Source organism: Atta colombica, unplaced genomic scaffold (genome assembly GCF_001594045.1).
Source record: "Atta colombica isolate Treedump-2 unplaced genomic scaffold, Acol1.0 scaffold18, whole genome shotgun sequence".
NCBI lineage: Eukaryota > Metazoa > Arthropoda > Insecta > Hymenoptera > Formicidae > Atta > Atta colombica.
The window spans coordinates 380,771-395,314 of NW_017259271.1; the positions used below are offsets into that span (position 1 = coordinate 380,771).

Here is a 14,544-nt window from a genome sequence, read left to right on the forward strand (position 1 = left end):
TGATTTATATATACAAATAAATATTTTATTGTAATTATAAACTTTTTTTCGCAAATTAAGGAAATGTTATATTATATTCGAGTTATTATTTTATTATTGACATAATTTATATTAATATTATTTTATTATTATTGATATAATTTTATTATTGACATAATTTATATGAAATACACACAAATATTTTTCATAAAATACAAACAAATATTTTTCTATGAGGTGCTCTTAAATCTTTTCACTGTAATTATAGAATCTAAAATTTATTACAACGATATTAGCAGTTATTATTATTTAACATAAGATTATTGTTTTTAATATACTGTTTTATTATATTTGATTCTCATAAATATAGAAATGTGAATATTATATTTTTTATTTGGTAAATGTTTTTAGAAACAATGCATGTCGTCTGCAGATTAAGAACTTTATTACCAAATTAAAAGCGAGTTATACGTGAAATTGATATCTATATGTATTTCTTGTTTCAAACATGTTTCAAAATTATATTATTATATTATTATTTATGTGTTAATATCCTTTCGTAAGTAGAATGAATTACTATAATACTAATTTTCTTAAAATGACATAAAGACATTTCTAAATTCGAACGCGGTGTCGATCAACGTACAACATCGAGAATAAACAAGTCCTTCCTCTGCGGCTAACAGTAACAAGAAAGAGAAACACGTCAACATGCTGTACATACAAGATCCACGCAACGATGGTGTTGGACATTTTGCATGAATAAAAAAATCTGTCCCGTCTCGTGAGTTCGTAGATTAGTGGGAAAAAGAACAAGAAATTTTCCTGCGATCGATAAGTATAATAAGAAAAGCCAATAAAAAAAACAGAAATAGTAAAAAGAAGTAGTGAAAAATAATTTTTATTATTTACAGGTGCCTTCATTACTTGAGTAACGAAAAATTGCAGTCGCACGTAATGGACTACCAGAAAATCAACGAAAATCATCCAACTGCCGAGCGTGGATGACAAGTGGGTCGAATTTGGGAACCACTGCAATAAGGAGCGCGTCCCATTCATCATAAACTAACTTGAAGTGTGTTCTACGGAAAACAAACCCGACAGGGGAGATGCGTCATATCAACAGCACGAGGTATTTAGTACAGGATACGTGCGTTGTTCATATGATGACGCGTTATATCACTTCCGTCGAAGATTGTATAATGTACGGTTCGCGCGATAACTCCGACGAAAGACTTGGACATCGTGTAAAAAACATTATATCCGCCATGGAAACAGCAATGGGAGGCATACAGCAACGCGATATAACATTTGCGAGAAACCATTCGCGGACGACACGCGGATCCGTGATCTGCCATCTCATCGGACGATACCGTGGTCCAGCGCATTTGAATTGCAATTATAAAAATTTATTAAATATTTCGATCGTTTTTCACAATTTATCGGGTTACGGCGCACGCTTTATAATTAAGGAAATTGTTACCGCGTACGAAGGACATGTAGATGTGTTACCGATAACCAAAGAAAAATATATTTCGTTCACTAAACATGTTAAAGATATAACCAAGAGAACAGACTCGCGAAAATGCATAAAATTACGATTCATCGATTCATTTAAATTTCTCAATACAAGCCTCGATAAATTGGCGTCGTTTCTAAGCAAAGACAAATTAAAAATCATACGTTCCAAATTTTTAACACTATCGGATGAAGAATTTGAATTACTGACTCCTTCCGTACGAGTACGTTTACTGCATCGAAAAATTGCAGGACATGCGCTTACCACCGCGCGAATTATTTTACAGTTCGTCGATAGGCAATACAATATCCGAGAACGATTACGTTCACGCCGCAAACGTCTGGAAGCGATTCTCCATCTGAACGCTCGGACAGTGATTTGTACTTGAAAACTGTCTTGTTATTGGACATTTTCGAAAATTTCCGCGACAGTCGAGTTATGGTCTCGATCACGCATTACTGCGCATTGCTTGGTTTCGTGGGACGCGATGTTAAAATATACGCGCGTAAAGTTTGAGTACTCACCGACATTGATACGATCATGTTCACCAAGCGCGGTATACACGGCGGCTTTAGTCAATGTTCAAGCAGATACGCGCAGATTAATAACAAGTACATGCATTCGTATGACTCATCGAAATCATCGTCGTACTTGATGTTAACAATTTATACGGGCGATGTGTCAATCATTGTCGTACGCCGAATTTCGATGGATCGAAGACGCTATGAACTTTGACGTGAGCGTGATCGCTTCGGATTCATCCATTGATTACATTCTCGAGGTTGATCTTGAGTATCTACAGCATCTACACGATCAACATACTGATCTACCTTTCTGTCCGATGTGGGATAGCCGCTCGGCAAACGCGAGGATAAACTTCTAGCGACGCTATATGATAAGCAGCATTACATCATCCACTATCGAACTTGCAATGTACTCGTCACGGTCTTCGCGTAACAAAGATTCATCAGGTGCTACAATTCGCGCAATCTCCATCTCCGCGAATACATTGAACTCAATACAAATTTCAGAACCTGCGCAAAAAATGATTTCGAGAAAAATTTATATAAATTAATGAACGCGGTATTCGGTAAAACTATGGAGAATGTTCGAAATCACGATGTAAAATTAGTAACAAAATGGGACGGTACGATGCAGAGGCAATGACTGCAAAACCGAATTTCCACAGCCGTAGCGTCTTTGCGGAAAATTTGATCGCTGTAGAACCGCAAACTCGAAGTAAAGTTCAATAAGTCAATTTACGTGGGTATGTGTACTTGACATATCGAAAGTCTTGAATGAATTTCACCACGAGTATATGTTACCACTATTTCGCGACAAATGTAAAATTATGTACACCGACAGGCAGTTTCATTTACCATATAGAATGCAATGTTTACAAGATTATGAAACGCGATATCGCTAGATTCGACACGAGCGATTATCCGGCGGACAACACGTATGATGTGCCTCTCGCGAACAAAAAAGTACCCGGTCTGATGAAGGATGAAAATAACGGTGCGATAATGATTGAATTGGTCTCAGAGCGAAGATGTACGCGGTAAGAATGGACGGCAAGAAAGAAACTAAAAAGGCGAAAGGCGCCTTTTTTTACGACATAAAGAGTAATGCGATAACATTCGACGATTACATGCGGTGTTTGAACGAAAAGATCGAAATGACTCGCCGTCAATCATGTATCGCTGTTGATCTAAATTACATGAGATGTACATGATATCCGAATCGAAGATCGCTCTGAGTCCATATGACGACAAACGATACCGGACTCGATGGAGACGTTATCGTGGGGGCATTTGGATATCTTTGTAATACAGTACCGGTCAAAAGTTTAGACTCAGCGTTTGAAATGATATATTTTTGTAAATAACATTGACTTTAACAGTATTGAAACATTGAATGTCAATTGAAACATTGAGTTTGATGATATTGGAACATTTGAATATCAATCAAAATGTTGATACATGCTATTTAATATCCACTTGTTCACGTTTACACTATTTCGAAAAGATTGTTTACATTATGCGCGTCGTTTTAGGCTGCGTTACTGTTCAGTTCTCAATGTGTTATTATTATCAATTATCCTTTATTCTCTTTGTTTAAGGTAAGTTTAATTAGCTCAGTTATATTTCTAGTGGAAATTTACAATTGAAAACACATATTATATTTATAAAATTAAAAACCATAGAACCATAAGGGTTATTTATATTACTATTTCTTCCGTTTATAGTACACGGAATGGGTCGAAAAAAAGAATTAAACGTAGAAATACGTGCTATAATTACACTATATAAAGAAGGATATTCTTCACGACAAATATCTTCGAAAAGATTTCTCAGACTACAGTTGTGAGGACGTTAAGAAGAAAGCAAGAAACCGGGTTAAACACTAGTCACCATTGTTCTGGAAGTCCCAGAGTAACTCAAAAAGTGAAGATAAGTTCATCTGTGTTCAAAGTAAGCGTTCGCGACTTCGTACTGCACCAGAAATTCGCGAAGAACTGAATGCTACCAGAGAGAAGCCTGTATCTGTAACGACTATCCAATGTCGACTTCGTGATCATGGATTAAAAAGGATGTGTGGCTGCTAGAAAATCACTGCTAAACAAAATAAAGTCAAAAGATTGCAATGGGACAAAAACATAAAACCTGGTCAATTAATCACCTGGTCAATTAATGGGAAAAAGTATTATTTATAGACGAATCAAAATTCGAACTTTTTGGAGGAAAACGTAGGAAGTATGTTCGTCGCCAGATCGGCGAACGTATAAAAGAGCATATATGGTACCAACCGTGAAACATGAAGGTGGTTCAGTTATGGGGATGTTTTGCTAGAGAAAAAGTTGGCGATCTCGTAAAAATCGAAGGGGTTATGGATCAACGGCAATATCACAGTATTTTAAAATTCCATGCTTTTCCATCTGGAAAGAAAATAGCTGGTCGTGGTTTGTTTTCCAACAGGATAATGATCCTAAATACATTAAAATTATGCAAAAACTATATTAACAACAAAGAAAAGCAAAAAGAGTTAAAATACATAAATTTGCTCCCTCAATCATCTGATCTAAACTCAATTGAACTGTTGTGGGATGAATTGGTTAGAAACGTGCGAAAAATGAGACCAATGAATCAAAACCAACTGTGGGAGTTCCTGCAAGTACCTTGGACTGAAATTTCCACTCTGACTTTGAAGAAATTGATAGAAAGAATGCCAAGAATATGTACAGCTGTTTTGCGAGCTAAAGGAGGCTATTTTGAAGAGTCTAAAATCTAAATAAAGTTATATAATTCCAATTATTTTTATGGTAATTTTTAATTCAGCGACCGTTTTGCTTTACACCGGAAATTTTTAACTAACATTTGATGCTAAAAATTTTGATTATTGATATAAAATATTATTATTAATAATAATATAGAGGTGAGTTTAAATTTTTGACTGGTACTGTATATGTATCAACATTTATATTACTATTATGTTTTTTTACATTTTTTTTATATTTTAATGCAGTGTATGTATATTATTATTATGTATTACAATTTTCTTAATTTGTACTTCATGTATAATATGTTTTATGTAGTGTCATTATTATGTATCACTATTATTTTTCATTTCATGTATCGTACATTTATATCTGTATATTTCAAAAGATGGAAAGGATAATAAAAAAAATATATTTTACACGTTTATATACTTATATTGATATATTTTTTATATGTAGAAATAAAATATATGAATCAAATTTTATCAAATAACATTGTTTTTGTGTATCCATGAATTGTGCGATCAAATCCCAACCACTTGACGTACACTTTGTCTCTCTTCCTGCGCAGTACTTTCTCCACGAGATACACGTCCGGATGAATAGCGCGATGCAACTCGTGCTCGTAAAACACTCCAGCGACTTAGCCTGCCACAGATCGTCGTATCCCCGGACTATGACACGCCTTCGCGGAAAATATCTTCTTGTCGGAGCGTGCAATTCCTTGACGAGTCGACGTCTGTCGGAGCTAATTTTTTCTTTCTTTTTCTCAGATCTTTTTTTCATAATTCCTCGCGTAATACACAGGGTACAAGAAAATAATGTATTTTTTCTTGATAATGTCACTCGACTGATTTGTTTCATGGATACGCGATTTAATTTATAATAAGATCGGCTTCGCGAAGTTCCTCGCGAGAAGATGATCGATCTCGTTTTCGTGAACATTGTTGCAACTGAATAAAAATCCTTGGCTTGCAACTGAATAAAAACCCAAGATGTAGTTGGACATGCAAAATTATAGCCAAGATTTATCCGAAAATTGTTCTGGGATCGCAACTTAAACGAATGATTCTCTTAATTTCTCTTTTGTAAATGCAATATCGGAAGATTTTTTTTACTTATCCTTTACATTAAAAAAAGCATATACAAAAAGAACGGAAAACGTGCGATTCAATACAGGTTTAATTATTTAAATCATGAGATAATATCTTTAATTAATGAATTAAATGATACATAATGAAACATTTGTAACATTTTGTATAATTTTAATTCATATAAGAAAAATCAAAAAGATATACATTTTAAATAATAAGCTCTATTCTGCTTTAAAAACGACAATTCACTACTTTAAAAAAATTCATTCTGCTCTAAAAACAATTCACTGCTCTAAAAACAACTATTCATTGCTTTAAAAATAATTCACTGCTTTAAAAACAATTTACTGCTTAAAGAATAATTTACTGCTATAAAAACAACAATTCACTGTTTTAAAAATACAAATTCATTGCTAATGCAACAATCGATAGCAATCACTTACAGAATGTATTACAATCATAGACTTTATGTTGACCTTTACATATAGGACAATTCGAGGTTTCGTCAGACACGCATGCGCAGGTAATGGATTTGTTTGATTTGTTGGTACCGGAAACAGAACTTACATTATCTCATTATGAGACAATGACAAAAATTCTGAACTCTTTAAGCTTCGGAAACTTTATTTTAGTACCTTTTAACTTCCATTCTCTTTTTGTATTTTTATCTAATTTAAGCACAAGAATATGAATGAAAATTGTGTCCTAGTGCTCAACTGATTGTCTTAACTTAATTAATGACTGACTATGCTGAGAGATATTATCAATAAACTGTCTTAAAGCTATGTGAGACTTCTTCAAAGGCATCAAATCGAGGAACTCTTGCAAGTGATGTTCCACTAACCTTAATCGTTTTTCGGATCTGTGTTTAATAAGTTCCATGCAATTACATAATTATCGCCTGTAATCTCTAATGTTTATTACTATAGCAGCGTCGCCAATTAATCCAAGCCTCAAATAATGCAACTTTTTTACCGCTAGTAAAGAAATATCGGCATCTATGAGAGATTCAAATAGTTCGCGAAAAGAAATCCATTTATTATAACTATCATCGAATTTTGGCAATTCTACATCCGATAATTTTATGGTGATTGGTTGATTAACGATAATTTGTTGATCTCCTATTGAATTTTCGGAAGTAGAACTCGTTGGATTCGATAGATTTGCTCGTTTTAGACGTGACTGAAATGCTTTGTCTGAGGTTATAATAATACAAATTTTCAAAATTTTCTCTATCACGGAGCTGCATTTCCGCATCTAATTCCTCGATTTTATCTTGAATACCATCAAACTCTTCCCAGAACTTTTTAGTCAGTTCTAATCTGCTAGGCAATTCTGCGAGTTTGGCAGAATATGTCGCCGCTTTCTCGAGATATTATTGTCGAGATAGTATTGTCAATCTCGCCTTAATTCTTCCCCGACTGTTAACCAATTAGCTTAATTCAGATGTAGCCATTTTACTCTGATAATGTTTTCTAAAATACAAATATTCAAAAATAAGTTTAATGACAACTTATTCTTCTTAATCGCTTATTCTTAATCTATTTGCGCTCATTGAATTCCAGCACGTATATTGCTGCCCAAGTTCATCAACCTCCTGCTTCCATGAAATGTCGAATAGAGTGACGTGGTGCCAGCGCACTGCCAGCGCGAGAGAGAGAGAGAGAGAGACAGACGGGAATCCCCTTTTAAGCGTTAGCTTGCCGATAGTTGGTTCTGTTTCAAGGAGTGCTCTATCGAGGAATGAAGGAGACCGTTTCTTCCGTTATGCTAGTCGAATGCTGATACCGTTTTTAATCGGCTATCTCGCCTTCAAGCGCCAGAGAGAGAGAGAGAGAGAGAGAGAGAGAGAGAGAGAGAGAGAGAGAGAGAGAAAGAGAAGTGCGTCTCTTGAATGGTCGACAGACCCTCGCAAGCGAGAAGAATTTGTTGCTGCTTTTCAAGGAGGTGAGGCCAATCTCGCTGCATGAGGAAAACGAGAAAGGTGCTCTATCGTTTTCCCAAGGACCAGCAAATCATCCTGCTTCCAACACAAAATAGTGCTTGTACTTGCCAAAGCTCGCTTTTGTCTGAGATATGAGCGTTCGACCGACCATTTGTTGTGATCGACGACTGCAACTAATCTCCTCTCTTATTTGGTGTCAATCCGGCTCGAAGAACCAATGTTTTCTACGATATTTAAATTGGATATCGTAGAATAATGAAATTCATGAATTAAATGAACCGACACTATTTATTAATACAGAGGGACTTATTCTTAACGAACCGCATTAAATTATGTTAATAATCATCATCTCTTCTCTCCAATGCCGCGATGATCGTATACTTCTTAGATAATGCCGTAACGCAAAGCGCGATAAATCAAAACGAATGCGCAAATAAGAAAATTTAATGCGAACAAGACTATGTAAATACTGCTGGCTGTTTACACAGGAAATCCGCAGTAATCCCTTACTGCACAACTGATAATATGTATATATAATAAATATACCATTTCCTTTAGTGATAAGCCCACTGAGGACCGACAAAAAGGTTCAATCAAATCGTGCTTCTACTTGGCACTCGACCATCCATTCTGGAACTCCTTTTAAGAGGAACAACAAAAAAATATATAAACAAGCAATAATAGAAACAAATTCCCAAAAATTGCAAATGTAAAGAAATATATAATTTATTTTATTATCTACTATATTAATCAAAGAATCTTAATCAGCTCCCTTCTTCTTCTTATACTTCGCACGATCCTCGCTAAATCCTTTTCTTTTCTTATGTAATAATTATAACAAAGAGTATGTTTCTAAGATATTTTAACATAAGTCATCTCAATACCTCTAAATTGCACACAGATTTATTACTAAATGCTTTCATCTTATTAGCTCCATTGTCAGAAATTATCTATTTCTTTTCATCATACATATCCAAAAAGGACATTTTCTAATTTTTTATGAATAGCTGCAGCATTGTATTTTCCAGAGAAAGACTGATAATCTATTGTCATGTGGTGCATGACAATAATAAAAACAATAATAAAATCTTCATCAATAAATTGTAATGTGAAAGCTATGTATGAATCGCCATATCTTAACGTCCATAAATCAGTTATCATGCATATCAAAAAAGTTTTTACAAAGATATTATGATAAGCATTCTTCATGTAATTTTGATATCACTCGAAAATGTAGTGCGAGAAGGAACAATATATTTTGGTTCTAAAGAGAAATCAAATTCTTGAAATCTCGTCCTCGACAACATTATATGTATGTAAATTCTTACAGATAAATGTTGCTATCGCTCTAATTATTTCTTGTGCTTTTTTTGCTTGAAGATTTATGTGATATTGTGAAATTAAAACTATTTTTCAAAGATATTTGCTTATTTGATATTTTTTTCGGTTTTGACAGAGCCCGTACATATTCTTTAAGCTTCTTTAATTTTAAATATTTTTGACATGCAACGATATGTTTTTTCAAATGATACTGAAATTGTTGTGGTATCAGTTAGTATACTTTTAACGTTACGAGTATTACACACTACTTTGAAACAATAATTTTCTATTTTACTGAAGAAATATCAAATCAGTGCATGAAATTAATTTTCAACATATCATTAATTGCTGCTGTGTTATCTTTATTCTCTGTATTATCTACTATCCTGTTCTTTTTGAGCTTGACTTGGATCATCTGGAACAATTCTCGTTTAAATCAATATTTCCGAACAATTCATTTAAATCAATACTTCTATTGTTATTATTAAAACTATCTAAAACTATCTACGTTATAATTGTTACAATATATTGTTACATCATTTAAAAATGACAGAATAAATGATGATTAATTTATGTATATTTATAAATTAGGTTATGAAAAGGTGTATGCGTGCGTATGCACGTGTGTTACATTGACCAGTAAGTGCGAAACAATTACTAAAATTAATACTCTCAAACTACATGTTCTCTACAGATAGGTTTTCCATAACTTAATCTCTACAATACTAATACAATAACAATACACACCAAATTTTTCTTTCGAAATGCAGGATTTCTTGAGTTAATATAAACTAATGTCAATTCTAAGTAGAATCGTAAAACTCGTAATGTGTTCTCGTAAAACTTATGACTAATATTCTAATTTTATGCGTAGGGGAAGGGGACAGCTTTGTTCAGGCGCAGCTTCGAACTTTACAAATTAAAAAACTGTCCTTTTCTGCGATTACAAATTGTAATTTTAAAAATGGCAATATAGTCACGGATAATTATCACATAAAGCTGTCGCGATTGTTAATCTAATCTAGAAGAATTTTGTTTTTGTGATTTAAATGTTTCGTCTTGCACATGTAATTATTTTTAAATTAAATAATATATTTATATAATTGATTTTATTGTGTTTCATGTTTTTTCTTACGTCCATATCTACGTAATAAAAATGAAATATTTGGTTTTTATCGATATTTTGATAAACAAACTAAGACATATTTTCAATATGATAGGGATAGATTTGAACAAAGCAAACGGGGCTTAGAACATTTCAATCGCAACTGCCGCGAGCTACGCGAGCTCCCATAAAGCCTATGGCACATACAAAAACGTAAGACAGTAGATGTAAGCAGTAAGGAAATCGTAACATTAGATTTGTTACTGACCTTACGATCTCTACTATAATTAGTCAATTTGCTTACTGCTTATTGCCTTACGTTTCTGTATGTGCCATAAGCTTCAGAGTTACCGCAGACAAAATTTCTATAACAGTGATCTTAAGCCAATGAGTCAATCAGGATACTGCTTTAAATCTACATAATCTGATGGAAATAGAAATAGCAGTAAACTTATCCATAAGACAAATTTCAATCGATTTTTATGAATAAGTTTATTGTTATTTTTGGTAAAAATTATTTTTAACACAGTGTCTTAAATAATTCTTATCACCAAATAATTTTTTAAAATCTTTATGCAAATTTACATTAAAAACTCCGAATACTTATACTTGCGAGAATTGATGTTACAAAATACAGAATCTGGAAATTTCGTATTTACCATAGGTAAAGGCTTATACAAAAATCCAAGTAACAAAGAATCTATATCGTAAAAAAATTCCTTTCATAAGCGAATATAATTTTATGTCACCGTCATTTCTGGAACAGCGAATATCAACATCAAACAATTTTGTTAATATCTTTTTTAATTTCTGTAACATCACTTATATTCTTCACTTATATTCTCTCTGTACTGATGATCATCGAGACTTGATCGAAACGTCTACTTTATTATTAAAATTTTTAACTGTACAACTTTCTAAAGATATCTTATGTTGTGGATATATGCTCTTCATTATATTTTGTATTCTTAAGCTACCTTATATATGTAATCAGTTGATGAAATTTCAAAAACAAATGATCAGCTATACTGTCGGTACGATGACAGCAGCATAATAGCAATTAATCATTCCATTTTGAGCATTATGATAAAATATGACGGCAATAAAACATATGTAACGATATCCATTGTTGTGTCTTCAAGTTATGAAGTTTTTTAAGCAATGTCATCTAACAAAATGTTATTAAAATCACTTACCCGTGAGCATTGCGCATCTCTGCCGATAAAGGAACCACGGCGGAAATGCATTAACTGGTAAATAAAAATCACAATGGGAAAGAAAATAAGGAGCGCAACATATCGCATGTAAAGTGAATTCCAAAGTTGAGCTTTAATATGGAAGTATCCGTATTTAGCAAATAAGAATTAAATCCAAGAAAGAAATTGCATATAGCAATAATCAGAAGTATATATATTAATAATCAGAAGTAGTCATCTTCTTATTAATTGTATTGCGTATCAATATGTTCACGGATTTATTTACGCACGTGATTGATTTCTACAAACGTATCTATTGGCTCTATTATTAATTATTGGCACTACTATTAATAATTGCCAATTAATCATTCGACAACTGAGAATTACCACGAAGAAAGAAACATTGCACGCGGTAATCACAAATTTAAATTCCATCGCAAATCAATACGGCCACTGATTTATACTTGAACGATAAATTAGAAATTTTGTTAACTTTATTATTAACCTTATTAATTATAATAAAATACTATCGATTAATTTATATATTCGTTGAAATTACTTGAGCGCGTTGTACATATGCAACTCGATACAGTATACAGTAGCGCAACTCTCTGTCGGCACTTTTAATGTTGATGGAAGCCAAAATCGTAGCACGCATGTGCTAGTTGAGACATACGGTAATGCCATCTAGACTTCTCTCTCACTTACTCTCTTAGGCTGTCGCACATATCTTCCGTAACAGTAATCATAAGATGTACCTTAAGAATAAGCCAATCATAGTCGAGAATTTTTTTGAACTCTTAATTCTGATTGACTGATACTTGCGTTATGTCTTATGTTACTGTTATGGAAGGTATGTCTGGCAATCCTTACGCTTCTATCCTGTCCGAAACTGTAGATCCTGTCTGTAGTTCAAATAATATTCTAAAGCGATGTAACAATGAGATTTGAAGACATTAAAAATTAAGCCGTAAGAAATTAACAATCTTAGTGGATTATTATCCGGACGATTCTTACGCTTTAAAATTTCATTGTAAATGAAATCGCTGGTTAATTGATTGAAACATTAAAGAAATCTGATTATAAAAAAGTATAAAATTAAACAATATATATATGTAATTTACATATGTATATACATTTATATGTGTGTGTGTATGTGTCACATATATATGTATATGTGCACATAAAGGGAGAATACAAATTTAGAATTACAGAAAATGATGAACTTTATTTTAATATGATAAAAAGTTTATAATCTATGATGAATTTTTTATTTTTTAAGTTTCTTTTACTAGCTCACACTGTGACTATACTCAATCTATCTAGAGGTCTAGAAAGAAAAAAAGAAAATATATATAAACATATATATAAACAATATATATAAACATTAAGAAATTATTTACAATATTATAAATATTATAAAATATAAAATCTATACGCAGTTTACATACAAAATCGATAATATACGATTTTACACATGCTAATGTATAGATATCATATTTGGTTTGCATAACATAAAAATTTAATTATAATTATATACATGTTACAATATAAACAGCAAAACAGATAAATATCTATAAGTAATCTGAAAATAAATAAGTAATCTAAAGTAAACTGAAATTGATAGTCATAAAAATATAATTATAAAATTACCTTATGATAATGTCAAATCTTTTCCAAATTTTGTGGATGGATGGCATCTGGATGAAGAAGAACTCTTCTTTTAAACCACTAATTTTAAACTACTTCTCTTCAAAAATGTAAAGAGCATAATTGACAATTTCTAGAAGAATATTCAAGATCTTTTTCTTCTAAATCCAGTCTCCTACTTCCTCGTATCCATTGCGATCATTTGTTAAAATAATTTATTAATGTAAAAAAAATTAAGCATCATATTCTTTAGGAAATTTAAATATTTTTTCTAATTCAAGATTTCCAGGACATCCATTTATTGAACAAATATTTAATTTTTTTTCCACTCATTTTCTTGATATGCAATCTATTTTTTTTTCTGATCTATTTTTTTATATCTGAAACAGAACTAAGATCAAAGTGTTTTCTGCAAGAAAATTGATATATCTACAATTCTCTTTAAGGAGAATTCTTTCTTTATTCTTTTCATTTGACTTCATTTTATTTCACTTCACTTCACATATATAATAACTTCACTTCATTTTACTTTTTTTTATTTCACTATCAATATCTAAAACAATTTGCAAGACATAAAAGCATACGAACTTAATACTGTCATTACCGCCAATTACTACACAACACTTCAACGGTTAAGAGAAAGATCGAAAACAAAGAATAAGTGAGAGAAAAGTTCAGATGGCGTTACTATATGTAATATCTCAACTTGCGCATGCGCGCTATGATTTTGGCTTCACATAATGAATAGAGTTGCACTATTGTATACTGTGACAGAAACGCGATGTAAACAAGTCAATGGTTAGATTCTGAGTGCGTTGGTTATTAATAAGAAAGATAAATGATGCTTACAGCGTTGCGTTGTGATCGCGGACACGAATACATTCATATTATTGTATTATAAGATAGCACCTGCAGTTGTGAAATAGAGATTTTATTTTCGCGTTTTGTAACTTGCGAAAAATCCGCATCGTCGCATATGATTAACTGTGACCAATATCCTTACTGGATTGACTGACTTATGTCAGTGACGCCGAAGAAAGTGGTTGTAGCGATTCTTTCGCGAAACCGAGTAGTTACGAAAAGCACGAGAGGATAAGATAATAAAAAGCTTTGATATGTGAATCTCGTGTGATCTTCGTTTGCAACGTAGACAGAGTTGTACGCCCTTTCCCCCAAGGAATTCTTCAGAGTCTCTCTTTCGAGTTAACCTGACCCTCTTTTTAAACGCCATAATTCTTAAAGGAAATCACGGGCTAGACTTATTGCCTTATAGTATTAATCTAGCCCATTGACTTGTTTATATCGAGTCTCTGATGTGTAACGCGCTCAATTTCAATTAGTCGAATAATTAATCGGTAGTATTTTATTGTGACTAATAGAATGCAGATGTTCACACGATCTCGGAGCGCGCGCGGAGAACCGCTATGTGCGAGTCGAATGCTTGCTGAAATGAGACAGT

The 14,544-nt window shown here is 32.7% G+C and overlaps 1 protein-coding gene across 1 annotated transcript in view; it reads left to right on the forward strand.

Annotated features, from left to right (window-relative positions):
* Window positions 1–2,637: 2,637 nt before the first annotated feature.
* The window catches only part of LOC108686405 (RING finger protein nhl-1-like), a 169,401-nt gene continuing 157,494 nt past the window's right edge, over window positions 2,638–14,544 (forward strand). Inside the window, exons 1-3 of the mRNA XM_018191707.1 lie at window positions 2,638–2,737; window positions 2,864–3,059; window positions 3,813–3,972. Coding sequence (XP_018047196.1) covers window positions 2,638–2,737; window positions 2,864–3,059; window positions 3,813–3,972 — 456 coding nt within the window. The remainder of the gene's footprint in view (window positions 2,738–2,863; window positions 3,060–3,812; window positions 3,973–14,544) is intronic.